Source organism: Psammomys obesus, unplaced genomic scaffold (assembly GCF_907164565.1).
Source record: "Psammomys obesus unplaced genomic scaffold, mPsaObe1.curated_primary_1811, whole genome shotgun sequence".
NCBI classification, from domain to species: Eukaryota; Metazoa; Chordata; class Mammalia; order Rodentia; family Muridae; genus Psammomys; species Psammomys obesus.
Window position 1 is genome coordinate 1,666,452 of NW_026596433.1, and position 15,984 is coordinate 1,682,435.

Below are 15,984 nucleotides of genomic sequence, written 5' to 3' on the forward strand. Positions count from 1 at the left end.
TGTGTGTGTGTGTGTGTGTGTGTGTGTGTGTGTGTGTGTGTGTGTGTATGTGGTATATTTTACTTGCATCTAGTGCCTGTTGCAAGCTGGCATGGAGAAACATGCATGAATGTGGAGGATCAGGTGTCTTTCTTACTTCCCATCTTATTTTTTGAGACAGAGTCTTGAAGTGGAAGGTTCTGGGCTCAGTTTTGTCATGTGACGTTTTGCTGCAAGCTGGGTACATGATGTTTTCCTATGAGTTCTCACATGTGAGGGGCATGACTTTGGCCAGCTGAGAACATCCATGGGTAGACACTGAGGAGAGGGCATATATAGAGGCCCCCCACACAGTGAGACAATGCTTTTTGGATTGAGCTTGCTGCACTGATTTTCATGCTTCGACATTCTGATGACTGAGTCTGGTATTCACCTAAAGACACATCGAACCTAATCAGTAGGAAGCAGATAAAAGAGAACTACAGTCCTTTTCCCTACTAACCTTCTATCTAAGATTGCTGGGAGGCGAGGAAGGAAGGTTGGAAGGGAGGTAAAGATTATTTTTTTAATTAAATTTTTATTTTTTATATTAATTACAGTTTATTTACTTTGTATCCCAGCTGTAGCCTCCTCTCTCGTTCCTTTCCAATCCCACCCTCCCTCCCTCAACTCCTCCCTACCCCTTTACAAGTCCACTGATAGTAGGGGAAGTCCTCCTCCCCTTCCATCTGACCCTGTTTATCAGGTCTCATCAGGACTGGCTGCAATGTCCTCCTCTGTGGCCTAGCAAGGCTGCTCCTCTGTCTGGGGGGTGGGGGAGGTTAAAGAGTCCTCCACTGAGTTCATGTCAAAGACAGTCCCCGTTCCCCTTATTAGGGAAACCCACTTGAATGCTAAGCTGCCATGGGCTACATCTGAGCAGGAGTTCTAGGTTATCTCCATGCATGGTCCTTGGTTGGAGGATCAGTCTCAGAAAAGACCCCTGTGCCATTAAGAACAATAAACAAAGCAGGTTTGTTGACTAATCTAAACCTACAGAGTCTCTCTCTGGACTCAGAGCTTCCTAGTCTAGCCAGGTTGTTTACCAAGCAAGTCCCAGGAATCCGCTTGATTTGTCTTCCCAGGAACTACTATTACATGTTTGCTGCTCTGGAAATTTCTTGTATGGACTGAGAATCCAAAGCACATCACATGCTTGTATGGTAAGCAAGCACTTTATCAACCAAGCCAGCTGTCTTCTGCATTTCATGTTTTCAACAGCTAATTCATTTTCTTACTAAACACAGAAAACTAAAAACTAAATTATCCACAATGGACAGAGGCTATGAGGTTTGTCCAAACCTCCCCCAACCAATATATTTAAATTACAATATTTGTGCATATTATATATGATAATAATTTGTATATTACCAGCATTTAAATTAGGCAACAGTTTCCAGGGAGAATGAAGACAAACAACATTTACTACAAGAATGCAAGCTCCTTCATTGTGTTTTAATTTTATAGATATTCTTGCTGTCTAAAATATTCTGAACTGCACTATAATTGCAAAAATTCACTAATAAAATGCCAGTGGTATGCCATTCTCAAATGCAATGACTCTTTAGGAATAAACACTGCTTTGAATAGTATATAACATACAGGCTTTTATAAGAGGAATGTATAACCGACAAGGGGTGTCTTTTTCGTTCTGCAAGATAAATTAATCAACTAGCAGTGTGATTACTCTCCCTTTATCTAAAAGGCTTTAAAATCAGTAAAAAAAAAAAAAATCAAATTATTTTTAGCATCTTAGTCAAACTGACAAGAAAACATTCAATGGAAGCATTCAAAACACAAAACAACAGAACAAAACTATCAGTTATCTGTTATGATTTATTTAAAATTCTAAGTTAGTAGAGGCAGAAAATCTGAATGGGTTTTTAAGAGCAGGATCAAAAATCGCCAGTCCTGAAGACACTAGTTGAAACTCACTTTCCTTATTTGTAAAGAGAAGTTCATTCAATGTGTCTTTGTATAAATTCTTTAAAAAGATGATTCTACTAAACAAACCTCAAATTTCCTAATTAAAATCTGGGTAGAATGCTTATGTAGACCCCTATCTGGCATACAGTGGCCAGAAAATATAGAGAAGAATATAAAAATCACTAATTTTGGGTAAAATAAAAATTAAAGTCACAAGGAGAGATGACTTCAAGTGTATTAGCAGGTCTGCTATAACATAAAAATTGTTTAAGTGTAGACTGGAATAAAGAAACAGTTGACACCCATTGCTTTGTTGGTTGCAATGCAAGGCAATGCAGCCACTATGATAAACAATATGGTAGGTAGTTCCTTACAAAAAATATTCAAAATATGGCTCAGAATGTAAAGGCACCAATCATTAATTATGAATTTTACCATAAAACTCACTTGTTGTAATGAAAGAATTGTTCTTTACCTTACCCCAACACACACACACACACACACACACACACACACACACACACAAACACACACACACATACATGCACACGCACACACACACGCACACGCACAGAGAGGTACCATGGCTTGCTAGTACTTGCATTTCACATAGGTAAATGCTATTTTGTTGTTGTTGTTTTGAGACAGGGTTTCCCTGTGTAGCCTTGACTATCCTGGACTTTGTAGACTTGGTAGCCACTGAACTCAGAGTAACCTGCCTGGTTCTGCCTCCCAGAGTGCTGGGATTACAAGTGTGCACTACCACACCCAGCTATAAACATGATTTTTAAAGTAAAATAATGGAAAAGAAAAATGCCACGTAATAAAGAATTCCATGAGTGAATACGTATATGAATAGCTAAGAGTAGATTCTTGACTTTTTTACATATCCATAATGATGATGATAATAGTTCTTATTACTTAGACACGGGTAATAATTGCATATTAACTTGTAAATGAACAAAGAATTTATATATAAAATTGAATATTATTAACTCTCAGAAAATAAATAAATCAAAGATGAGGAGAGAGCTCAGCTAGTAAAACGCCTGCTGCGCAAGCATGAATACCTGAGATCAATCCTCAACACCTAGAAACAAGGATATATGTGAAGGCATGCACATGTAATGGAAGCACTGCATATATGGAGGCAGGGGGTTCCCTAGGTCTTTCTGACGAGCTCCTATTAACTACCAGGTTGTTAGAAACTCTGCTTCAAAACTAAGCTGGAAAAAATATGAGGAGAACACCCATCACTAGCTTTTGGCCCCCACATTCACATGAAATTAGGTGTTCATGCATTTCCACAGTCAAGTGCACACATGTCTGAACTTGTACATAAACAAATGTGAACTTGCATGTACACATGAACACACAAGTAAGGAAGCTCTGTAGCATGCCATGCCATATTTAAACCTTAAGGAGATTGCCCTAAATACAATAAACCAGTTACAGAGGAATGCTTCTGGTGTCATCCATTTACTGAAATACATAGTAAAATTAATAGAAACAGGAAACAGAGTAGTGGTTGCCAAGGGCTGGTTAGATGAAAAGTTCTTCAGTGGGTATAGAAGTTTCAGGGAGAAAGAGTGCTTAGAATTATGTGTACTGGAATAAAAATTCACCACTTGAAATCTATCTAAAATAGCAAACATGATATACTTTTAACCACAATTAACCTTGAAATATGCTATGTCTACAAAAGACTTATACTGAATGACATTATGTATACAAAACCCCTAGCCTGTATTAGACAGGTAGAATAGTAATTCCAGGAAAAGAAGCATTATCATATCTATGTTTGAGGACAAGAACTTTGGATCCCAAATATCCTTAAAAGCCCAAGGCTTTAAATGATATGATCATTTTCCAGATTCAGGATGCTGAGAAACATCATATACAGTACGATTAGAACTTTGATCTTCGCAGGGACTCACAATATACATTGTACAATACTTTATCTTGCCCCAGGCAGCAGAACTAAGACAAGTTCTTAACCAGCCATGTGATCCCCAGCAGAAACAATCAATTCTCTCCAGTAAACAAAATCAGATAAGCTCTGACTTTCAGTAGACTATATATGTAAACACATTTTGACTTGCAATAATTTTGAGTGGTGATAGGATTTTACTCCTTCTAAAACTAGGAATTATCATCTTGGGAGAGAAAGTTCACTGAAGCTCACTAGCTGTTATGCTTTGCATCACATTTCCTTACCTATTGAATGAGAACATAATTGAACATGTGTACACACACAATTTGTTTATACAGAAATTGTCCGTGGTAGAGCTGTGATTTAAAGACAGGTAATTGAGAAATTATTATTTTTATTCATCCTAAAGCAATATTTTCTGGGTTTTCCAAAAATCCTCTGATGGGTCTCTGGCATGAACTGATTGGCCTGCTCTTTGATCACCTCCCTGTAAGGGGGGGAGCAGCCTTACAAGGACACAGAATAAGACAATGGAGCCAGTCCTGATGAGGCCTGATAAGCTAGGATCAGAAGGAAGAGAAAGAAGACCTCCTCTATCAGTGGACTTGGGGAGGGGCATGTGTGCAGAGGGGGGAGGCAGGGAGGGATTGAGACGGGAGGAGGAAGGGAACCACTGGGGGGATACAGAGTGAATAAAGTGTAATTAATGAAGAATTTTTTAAAAATCGTCTGATGGCTCCATTATTCTTAGTCTTATCATTAGAAGTAGGAAAATAAAGCACGCAGAAAGATTGCTGTCTGGTTAGATTACTATTAATTTCTAGCCAAGAAAGAATCTGCAATTATTTCCTTCTACTTCTAGTAATTACTCCTCTGATATTTTGAATAAGCACATTGCTGTCATTGCCCCTTTATGGAGCCAAGGTAAATAAAACTCTGTGTACATGTAAACTGCAGACAAGTATGGAGTTAATTTACTTGAAGTCATTTGATTATAGTGACAGCCATTAATTGTACTAGAATGGTTTTCTGAAAGCGTTCTCACTTTTCACCCTGGACCTGTTGAGCTCACAGTAACCTCCTCACCTCTGAATACATAAATAAGCTTGCATTGGCTCTACGAATTCTGAGCCTACAGCTTTACTACTATCTCTTTTCCATTGTTAAAACTTTTTATACTGTATTTAAAGTTTTGTATTTATTATATATGTATTTATAATTAAACCCATATATCTCCATTGCATAATATAATGAGGATATTCATATTAGTATTATTATTGAATATGCTTAGAGTTTTCTGCCAATAAGTACATGGATTGAAAAAACTCACTAAAATATTCTGGAAAAATTCAAATATAGTGTATTTTATTTATTTTTTTAACTTTTATTAATTACACTTTATATATTTTGTATCCCCCCATAAGCCCCTTCCTCCTCCCCTCTCGGTCCCACCCTCCCCCCCTTTCTGCATACATGCCCCTCCCCAAGTCCACTGATAGGGGAGGTTCTCCTCTCCTTCTTTCTGATCTTAGTCTGTCAGTTCTCATCAGAAGTGGCTGCATTGTCAGGGTTCTAGGTTATCTCCACAGATAATCCTTGGTTGGAGTATGAGTCTCTGGGAAGTTCCCTGTGTTCAAATTTTCTTGTTCTGTTGCTCTCCTTGTGGAAATATAGTGTATTTTAAATCACATATTTAGAAAAATGAAATGTGTTGTGTTATTAATGGGATCCTATAATAATTAAGTAAACACACAGCATAATATTAATTCATATAAGAGTATAGAACATGCTATAGAAAAATAGGCGGTTCACATATGCACTGCTTGCCACTTAATTTTACTTATGAAATATCTAGATATTATAATGTCTAGATATCTAGACAATGCATCTACATACTGTTGAAGGTAATGTATCTATTAAAGTCAGCAAACCATGATGCCAAATGCTAAAAGCTAAGGAAAAAATAGAACTATAGGCTGATGCTATAACAAGGTATTTGTTTTCTTTTTCATATTAAAATAGTACAATTAAAATAATCAATATAGTTTCTCTAATAAAGCAGAAGTTTGAGTTTTCTATAATTTTCCTTATACCTCATACAAATCCTAAAGAATATTATTATTCATTAAGCAGTTTTACTAAAGTAATAAAAAATGCATTTCTTAAGGAAGAAGCTCATCTCAACTTCTCCTATCTGTCAGCCATCTCTGATGTCAAGGAAAACGTGTAAAGGATACAGGAAAAAGTATAAAGTCTGCAAGGCAGGATCAGCCAAATCAGACATGCTATTGCCTCTATTTCTTAACTGCCCCAGAGATAGCGACTGAAAGGGAATCCTTAGCTTCCAAGAGTAAGAGCTGTTTAAATACATAGTGACATGATTGCTAGTGTTATTTTGGTGTAAGGTCCTTGCTTTTAGTTTATTTCTCTGTTTATCCATTAAACAAAACACCGTCTTGAATGCAATAGAGTATCTGTCTTTTAACTAAAGGGTTAAGAAGTAAATTTATAAATTCCTCCACAGAAAACCTTACCAATAATTATCGATTTCCCACAGACGACATTACAGACATGTTGCAAATGGTTGTAGTGAAAAAAGACTTCCCAGAAAACAAGCTAAGTGATGTCTGTTCAGAAAAACAAGCTTGGTCATCAGCCTCCTTGTAATACCCTACTGGATAATCTTCCTTGATTCTCACCATCAGCAGCTCCCCTTAGAACTAACATGTGACTGCTGCCAGACTCCTAAAACTACAGTCTAGAATGATAGGCCTCTCAGTCCTGCCCTGAACAGCTGTCCTTATCCTGTTCTTTCTGGCTAAAAGAATAGAGAAATGGTAAAGAATGAAAAGTACTGAAAGCAAAACAAACAGCTTACAAGCAATTGTAAAACTCATTTAGGGGCAGGATTGAATATCAAGAGGGCGTCTCAATGATATTTACCAGAGAATTGCCAAATGCAAGAGTGACAAACACTTTCCATCCTCTACAAGGCATTGCAACCTTTTTCTTAATGTTAGTCTTTCTAAAGTAGAGTTTAAACTTTCTAGTCACCCTAGTAGCTAAATGTTACCATGCAAAAATTTAAGGTTAATGTTATACAAACAGAAGTCATATGGGAATGCTCATAGGTCAATACAAAAAAAAGAGTTTTTTAGAATGCTTATGAAATCTTGATAGACAAAAATCCCTCACTTAATGGAGGTCACTGCTTGATAAATAACTGAAACCTCTAGACTGAATGAACAATTCTTGGTTTGTCAGAAATAGACCTGGCTGATAAAAGACAACAGTTACAAGAGGCAATCCTTAAAGGCTTTCCACTTGTCAATGTGGAGATAAATAGAATGTACACTGAATATGATATCTTATCCTTAAGTATGTTTTGAAATGACTCTGATAGAGTTATTGTAGTAATGCTAAGAATAGTAACTGTAGGCTGGGGTAGGGACTCTAACCCTGAGCAATAAGAACTTCATAGTCTAACGACCTACACAAATATATAAAATAGAGACTAGAAACAATGAGACTAGAAAAGATGAAAAGGTTTTCATAAATGAGAAAAGACATCTAAAGAATCCACATGCTTGAGGAGTTGGATGGTGTTTAAAAGATTCGAAGATCCTCCTTAAAAAGTAACTACATAAAATAAAACAAAATTTTGACCCAGATCATGAGACCATCAAAATGAAAACTGAATAAGAACATAAAATGTCACTCTGAGTCAGATTCATGAGGTCTAAAAGCATTCAACCTATAGTCTAACTATATGGTCTCTTTCCTTTATCTTGTGATACATGACCTGAAAAACATCAACCCTAAATCCGTACTCATAGGTAGAGTGATAGCTGAGACAGAGTAGAAAAATGGCATTATGTCTGAACCATGGCCTAATTAGGGTTCAGTTGACTGGAATTTAGATGGAGTTTAATGCCTCAATGAGTCATTGGCTCCAGAATAGCCATGGTCCTCTACTGCTTCTTTTAAAATGTCTATTGACTTTTGTAGATTAAATTGCTCTGGGATTTAAACAATAGGAATGCCAGTCCCATATTAGTATGACTGCACTCCATAGCCTTCACCCACTCTAAACTGCAAGTATGTACCTAATGGTAAAAAGGTTCCTCTTTTTATTGCTATTTATTTTATTATTAATTTTTATTTTTTATATTAATCACAGGTTATTTACTTTGTATCCCAGCAGTAGCCCCCTTCCTCAAATTCCCTCCCAGTCCCACCCTCTCTTCTTCATCTCCTCCCTGGCCCTTTCCAAGTCCACTGATAGGGGAGGTCCTCCTCCCCTTCCATCTGACCCTAGCTTATCAGATATCTTCAGGACTGGCTGCCATGTCCTCCAATGTGGCCTAGCAAGACTGTTCCTCTCTCAGCAGGGGGTGGGGGGAGAGAAGTAAAGGAGTCAGTCATTGAGTTCATGTCAGAAATAGTTCCTGTTCCCCTTACTAGGGAAACCCACTTAGTTACTGAGCTACCATAGGCTACATCTCAGCAGGGGTTCTAGGTTATATCCATATGATAAAAAGGTAAGAATGTTCTTAAGCAGCAAACAGTGCCGTTATCATTGAAATAGAATAAAGAAAAAGAGCACGAATGAAAATGTCTTCTCAAGGGAAAACTATGTTCTTGACTATATAATAAAATATAAGAGATGTAAGCCTAATATATAATAAAATATAAGGGATGTGACCCAATAACACAGTATATATTTAATATAGGAATCTAGACTCAATATCTAGAACATGAGTTCATACCTACACACATACACACACAGTCATACACACACACAGCATTCACACAAACATGTATGTACATAGATACAGACACATAATTATCATTATAGTTATAATGTTTTCTAATGAGATACATTGAATATCAACACTTGCATAAGTATTGGGCCTATATCGTTATGGTTTGAATGAGAATGGTTGTTATAGGATCATAGATTTAAATTCTTGTCCCCCAGTTCGCTTGTTCCCCAGTTAGTGGAACTGTTTTCAAAGGGTTAGGAAATGAACCTTGTTTGAGGAGGTCTGTCAATAGGGATGAGCTTTGAGGTTTCAAATGTCAAGACCATTGCCTGTAATCTCTCTCTCTCTCTCTCTCTCTCTCTCTCTCTCTCTCTTCTCTGTTTGTCTCTCTCTGTCATTCTGTCTGTCTATCTCTGTCTCTTTCCCAGTCTTCTCTGTGTCTCTCTCTGTCTCTGTTTCTCTCCCTCTCTCCCTTTCTTCCACTTTCTCTTTCTTTCTGTCTTTCTCTGCTTCCTGCTTGTGAAGAAGATATAAGTTCTCAGCTACTGCTCCAGTACCATGGCTGCTGGTGTGCTCCCACCATGACAGTCATGGACTCTAACCCCCTGGAACCGTGAGCATCGAGTTAAACACTTTCTTTTGTCAGTGCCTTGATCAAGTATATATCACAGCAATACAAGAGTGACAGTGACATACATTATGGGGTAGGTACTCATGAAAAAAGAATAAACATTATTTATGGAGACTTACACACTTTATCAACAATTTCTTAATGTTCTTTAATTTTGTCTGGGTTATCTACTGTTGCAAAGAAGAATAGTAGAACTGAGCTACTAACCAGGAGGAAGCATCAGTCTCCAACCCTTCTCTATGCTAAGGGGACACTCAAGATCGCAACAAGCCTGCATAATTAACCTGAAAGCCACAGACAACTAAAATACCCTTTGAACAATAATTTTCTCATATGTAAGAGTACAATAACTTTACATGACAGAGGACATAGCACACATACAAACCAATTGTTTTGTTGACTCTCTAACAATAGACAATATTACAACAACCAGAACACTGAGTGTCCAGAGCCCTTGCTCTTCCATAGCCCAGGAAAGATCCATTCTTATGAACCACCATGTCTCCAGTGATCCATGCATCCAAGAACATCAGCTCAGACAAAAAAGTGAATTGAAAGAAAAGTAAAAGATACAGACAGTTTACTTACTTTTTAATAACCCTAGTCAGCTATTTTTTATACAAAGTAAAATTATCACTAGTAAGCCTCAAAAACACTTGAGTCCTTTGAGCTAAAGATTCAGTATCCCTCAGAACCAATATACTTTGCATGTTCCATTTTCTCAGAGTTTTGGACATGTCCTTTGGTTGCAGATTAAATTCTTTAATTTAAATAGAAGATTTTGTTATTGCCACTCAGCACTAAAAATTACTTCAGTAGTAATTATAGACCAAAACTTGATTGTAGATTTTACAACACTAATGGTAATTATTTTTTGAAACAAGTTAAAAGTGTTCATGTAATTTTTGAAACATAAATTTAATCCAGACTTTGTGTTTTTCTGTTTAAATGTATACTGTTGACTTTTTTATCTGTTGTACTGAAATTATGATGGCCATAGTAATTTCTTTTCCTGTTTTTTTTACTGTACTGCTTTCAATGAACAGTGCTTAAAGGCCTCTTATATTTTGTCTTTGCTGTCATTCTTAATTAGCACAAGTACTTCAGTGAAATCAGTAATATATAGGGTTGATGATGGCTTTACATTATGTGTTCCTGAGCTCTTCATTGGTATACAAATTCTTTACTCATTTATTACAGGATAAAGGGTGTGTTTTAATTATACTAATGGAAAATAAAACCTTAAAATGAGTAATGTATGAGCTATTTGAGCTAATGACTCAATTTCCTTTTAATTCTCTCTCTCTATATAAATATGTATGTATGTATGTATGTATGTATGTAATGTTGAGGTAGGAGATTGCTTTCTGATCCAACTCTTTGGCAAAGCAATGACACTACCCAAATACTTTCAATGAAAAAAAAACAAAAAAAAAACCAAAAAACCTGATATAATTAATATCACAATTCAACAGTGCTTGGGAGAGGGGCCATTTATCCAATATATCTACAAAGCATACCATTGTTGAGAGAAGAGTTTGGGTTTTTATTATTTTTTAATCTTTAATTAATTTTACTTCTCCTCTCCCTCTATCTCAGTCCCCAGACCGTATGTGTGTGTGTTTGTGTGTATGTTATGGCATGAACTCAGGTCCTCTTTTACAGCAGACATGCACTATATTCTAACACATATCTCATTATAAATTCATAACAGTATATCTTAACTGTATCATACTGGTTCTACCAGTATGAATGTCTTTACTTCTTCTGAAATCTTTGGTGAATTTAAGTTTTAATTTTCTTCCTAAAACATAGACTAAAATAACACATACCCAGAATTTTATGGAGCTTACCAAATGATCCTCAAAGGAATAAAAGTTTCCTATGTTGTACAATTGTATTTGCAAAGGTGAAAAGGTAAAGAATATAACAGAATAAAAGTATCATGAAAATTGCTAGTATAAATTAGTCAAAAATGTTTGCAGTTTCTCTTTTATTATACTCATGTCCAGCTTTCCTTTGGTTTCATAATTTCCCTTGTTTTTTGTTTTTTGTTGTTGTTGTTGTTGTTTTGTTTTTACTGAGGAAATTGTTACTAGAGATAGTATGTTCTCCACCTGTAATGATTTACTACAACATATGTTTACACATATTACATTAAAATGTAAAAATCTTAGTTTATAAGTATTCAATTAAATTACATATACAATAAAGTTTTGAAATGTAATTTGAATAGGAACACAGGTGAAACTTCAAGGGGTTATTTGTAAAATAATATTAACTTTAGAGAAAGCAAAGTAAGAATTAATTTCACTATTAATTATCCTTGAGAATTAATTATGTTGAAGAACTATGTTTTCTAAAGTATGTCAATTATCTTTCTATGAAACGAGCATGGAAAGAATTTGCTTAAGCTAAATTGCATTTATGAGAAGAGACTCTAATGTCCTTGTCTGTTTGCCTTTCTCAAATCTGAACATGGAAACGTTCATTTTAAATAGAAAGCTCAAACAGAACATTAGAGATAGTCCATAAAAGACAGGAAATTCACATTTCAAACAATGTCTTATAAGCATGTGCTTCAACCAAAAAAGTGTCTAAAATATCAGCTTCTTTTGTGCTGATGAAAGATTAAAGGAAAGATTTACCCCAATGGGAAGAAGCTATGAAGCAGCAGTCATTGGGGTGGTCTGCACAAGGTTGCACATGACACACGTGAGTGCTGAATGGAAGCCACACTGTCAGCTCTCATTTCATCATTAGCAAGGAGCAACAGGTACAGAAAGGTGAAATGTAATCATGTGTTTTTTAGCTCCTGTCTGCTCACAGTGATCTTCATAAAAACAACTGATCTTCTACTACGGCTACCCTAAAACATGACTTTAAAAAAAATCAGTTACATATGTGAAAATGCACATGTTAGTATATATTGGGAAACCTTGTACATGATTTTACATTTTTTGATAGACTTTTCCAGTGAAACCACATAAACTCCCTGAGTGTGAGGCAGTAGACGTATTGTTTCCATTGAACTTGGCTGCATGAGTCCTGGAATATTTACATTTATAGTAGGCACCTCAGCTTGTCAAACTCAAATGCTTTCCCTTATTGTGAAACTGATTTAACTAAAACCAGGGAATCCTGCAATATTCAAGATTGAAGGTGTGTTAGAGGTGCCTACACTCTATTTTTAAAAAAAATAGTCGTTATTCAATAAATATATGTCAATGTTGGAAGTACTGTTCAAACACTTCCAAAATTTTCAATATTTCTTTTCTCAAGTAAGGGCATGATAAATGGCAATTCTCTGTTGGTAGAAGATATCTGCTTGTTTACTTCTCAATGTACTTAATATTAGTGTTAGCTTAAAGCAGGTAGGTAAGACTGCATTTACAAGAGTAAAGAGCTTTCATTTAGCAAAACTAGTGATGTTAACATTTCATTCATAAAGCAAAAATGAGTCATGCATTAAGATCGAGCACGGTCATTTTCCACGTCGTGTATCCGTGCTGAGTAACATCTAGATTTACACTTAAGCCATAAGCGCATTTCTCCACAACCTCTCTGTTAAGACAGAGGTGGTGGGAGAAGAGAATGGTGTATCCAGGATGAGAATTAGTCCAAGCCTCTATTTGTTTTCCTAATCGTGAGAACCTGAGCTAATAGGACAAGTTAACTCACAGACTGGGAAAGCACTGCTGATTGACTCAGAAAACATTCTCACAAATGTCGATATGAATCACTCTGTCAATTCTCAAACCCCTCATTTTTACAGGGTAGGCTAGGCATGGGACCCAGGGGTCAGAATGACCTCCTGGGGTTTCAGCCAAGTTCAAGGCTCAGAGTACAGCCCCAGTACAAGAGCAAAGTGTTCCAGGGTTCATGTAGAAACAGAATCTGATGAGCAATTTTACGTAATCATCAGCAATTCAACTTCGGCAGACTGATGCTGACAAACAACCTCCCACCCTCAGGGAGCAGGAATTTATAAATGTTGCATCTTTGTACCTCCTCCCTCGAATTCCTTAATGGGCCATTAGTAAGAAGATCGATCCTAGTTACTTTATAGCCAGGCCACGCAGAGGCACCTCTGTTGTGTTTACTAGTGCCAGAAACACCATTCAAAAGTTGAGAAGGTCGTAGCAGCTACTTTGCCAACCTTGGGGGGCAAAAGATTAGGGTACTATGAAGTGAAAAAGGGGATGATAGAGAACCTGGTGTGACCTAACTCAAAGGCAAATGTAACAAGCAAATCCCTACTTAAGATAAGGAGACTAAGTTCTCTATTGACAGGATGTCAGCGTTATCACCACAAGTCCCCCGTTCCTTAGAAAAGCTAGCCCCTTCCCCACCTCCGGCTGCCAAGGCAAATGCCAGCCCTGGAGCTGAACGCTCGTGGCTGGAGATGAGTGCGCATCACTTACGTCTCGGAATTTGTTCCACTGTCCGACTTCCTTGTCATATTGAGAGATTGTAGTGAGCCATTGTTTTTCATCCAGAAAATTACCGCCGTCCGACCGCCCCCCAGCCGCAACCGCCGCCGCGCCAGCTGCAAGAGTCTGGCTGCACCAAGCCACTGCACACACACACAATAAGGCTGACACCTTGAGCATCTGGGAAGGAGACACAACCAGGGGTAGGAAGCGGTGTCAGAGACCGGGTGTGAAGATGGGGCGCCCCTAGAAGGCATGCATCAGCGAGGACGGATTGGAGAGAATGGGAGAGGAGCAGGGACAGGGGTGTCCCCTTCCAGGAGGCTTCACCCCCAAACCAGGGCACTCACACACACGCAGACCCAAGGGAGAAGAAGAAGGGGGTCTAAGGGAGGAAGCCCCAAGCAGCGAGAGTCCCGGCGGCCAGATAAAACGCTTGCCGGCCCATCACCTTGTTGGGAGCGGGCACGGAGCTCGCCGCTCCTGATGGAAACGCAGCCCGGCTCTGGCAACTCGCTTCTCGCTGGAGCTGGTTGCACGCTCCGCGTCTCAGCCGTCCACTCAGCTCCCTGCGCCCGGCGCTCCCCCCATCCCACCCTCCCTGCGCCTATCCCTCGCCAGCTCCCCTCGCTTCACCCCTCCCTCCCCACCTCCGTCTTCCCCTCCTCCTATCCCATCTTCCTCTCCCTGAATCCCAGCTGCAGCAAGTTCCGGATGCGAAGCTTGGCTGAAGCCAGAGGATGCCATAGACTCCTTGCCTATGAATCCTTTGCTTTCTAACCTCTCGCCTCCAGAAGAGATTCGTTCTCATGTTCATTCAGCCAGCTCATTCTCTCAGCTCTTGGATTGAAAGGACAGCATGGAATCTCCCTCTCTACTACTCCCGTTCTACAATTTCAGGGGTGGTCAGGCAGATATAAGGAAAGAGATCAGAAGAAAACTTTATGCATCACAGAGTGAGAATCCATAGGACTTTGCTCTGAACCTGAACTGGACTTCTCTTTAGCCTCTGACCTGAACTCAGCGCCTCCTTATCTAAAGTAAAATCATCAAAGGACCTTGCATTAGGTCTTCAAATTTTGTTCCCTGAACTTCCGCATTATTTCAGAGCCAAACTATTGTGGAAAAGGGCTGGATTCTCTTTTAAGGCTTGGCAGGCAAAGTGTTTGATTTCACCAACATGCCATGCTCAGCGCACACAATCCATTTCTCCTTTTTAAAATCTCTCCAGTATCTGTGCCGTGTGCGAAAGTGCTTGAATCAAAAACTTAAAGCGCATAAATAAAGAAGCTATCTACTTCAACCTTCTAAACTGGGTCAAACAGCTTTGAGGCTCTAGCCAGGATTTTGTACTTCAAACTACCACTGATGAAAGGAAACATTTGGCTCCCCAAATCTATTCTACCACACAGAAGGAAGGGTACAGGGCACGAGAACTCATGCCTCTTACAGAACCCTGTGAAAAAATTCTCTTCCATGTGCTTACAGGAAGCAGGCTGAATTGAGCACTGTATGTAAATCAAGAGATTTGTGGAAACTGGAAGACTACAAAAGTGTTAGCCATCTGTATTTGAATTATACTCATCAGGCAAACTAGACCTTCCCAAGCTATGACCTTTGCAAATTTCTCATCTATTCTAAAATTTAGGAGATAGTCATTAGAATAGTAGCAACAGCTACCTTCTATACGTTTATCATTTTGTTCTCACTTGTGTCAACTTTTAGATTGTATTTTAAAAGAAATGAAACTGAATGATATTAATTTTTTACTTTAAATACAGAATTAAAGGAAGTGTGAATTATTAGCACAAATGAAGAAAAGTGAAAAAATTAACATATAAAATTTATATTTCCCCATTTATGCCATAAAAAATGAAAGAGAATATCTTTACAAAACTCACAATTATAATTGACAGACATGTTGATTATAGTAAAAATATGTCAAAGAATTTGAGAACTATAATATAGATTATTTCTTTTAAAAATACTCATTTTGCTTAGTCACAGACAAGCTTGACATCTTTTTCTAAATTTTCATTTCATATATCATGAACAGTTGGCAGACCCACCCTCCAATGACTCTTCCTCCTGCACCCATCTTCACCTCTCTACTTCAAAATTTGAACTTACTTACTGTCCTCTCAATTCATCATGTTGTAGAATGTGTAATTTTAAATTTTAAGATGATAAAAAGCAGATATTAAGCAGATATTAGGTACAATGCTGATATGCAAGAAAAGTCAGTAATTTTTAAAGCAAGCTGGTCCTCTAAATTCC

At 37.8% G+C, this 15,984-nt stretch overlaps 1 protein-coding gene across 1 annotated transcript in view; it reads right to left on the reverse strand.

Moving 5' to 3' along the window:
* Positions 1-14,271, reverse strand: part of Spock3 (SPARC (osteonectin), cwcv and kazal like domains proteoglycan 3) — a gene marked incomplete in the record, with an annotated part of 448,767 nt that extends 434,496 nt beyond the window's left edge. The window contains 2 exon segments of the mRNA XM_055597901.1: positions 13,699-13,887; positions 14,159-14,271. Coding sequence (XP_055453876.1) covers positions 13,699-13,887 — 189 coding nt within the window.
* Between the last annotated feature and the right edge of the window lie 1,713 nt (positions 14,272-15,984).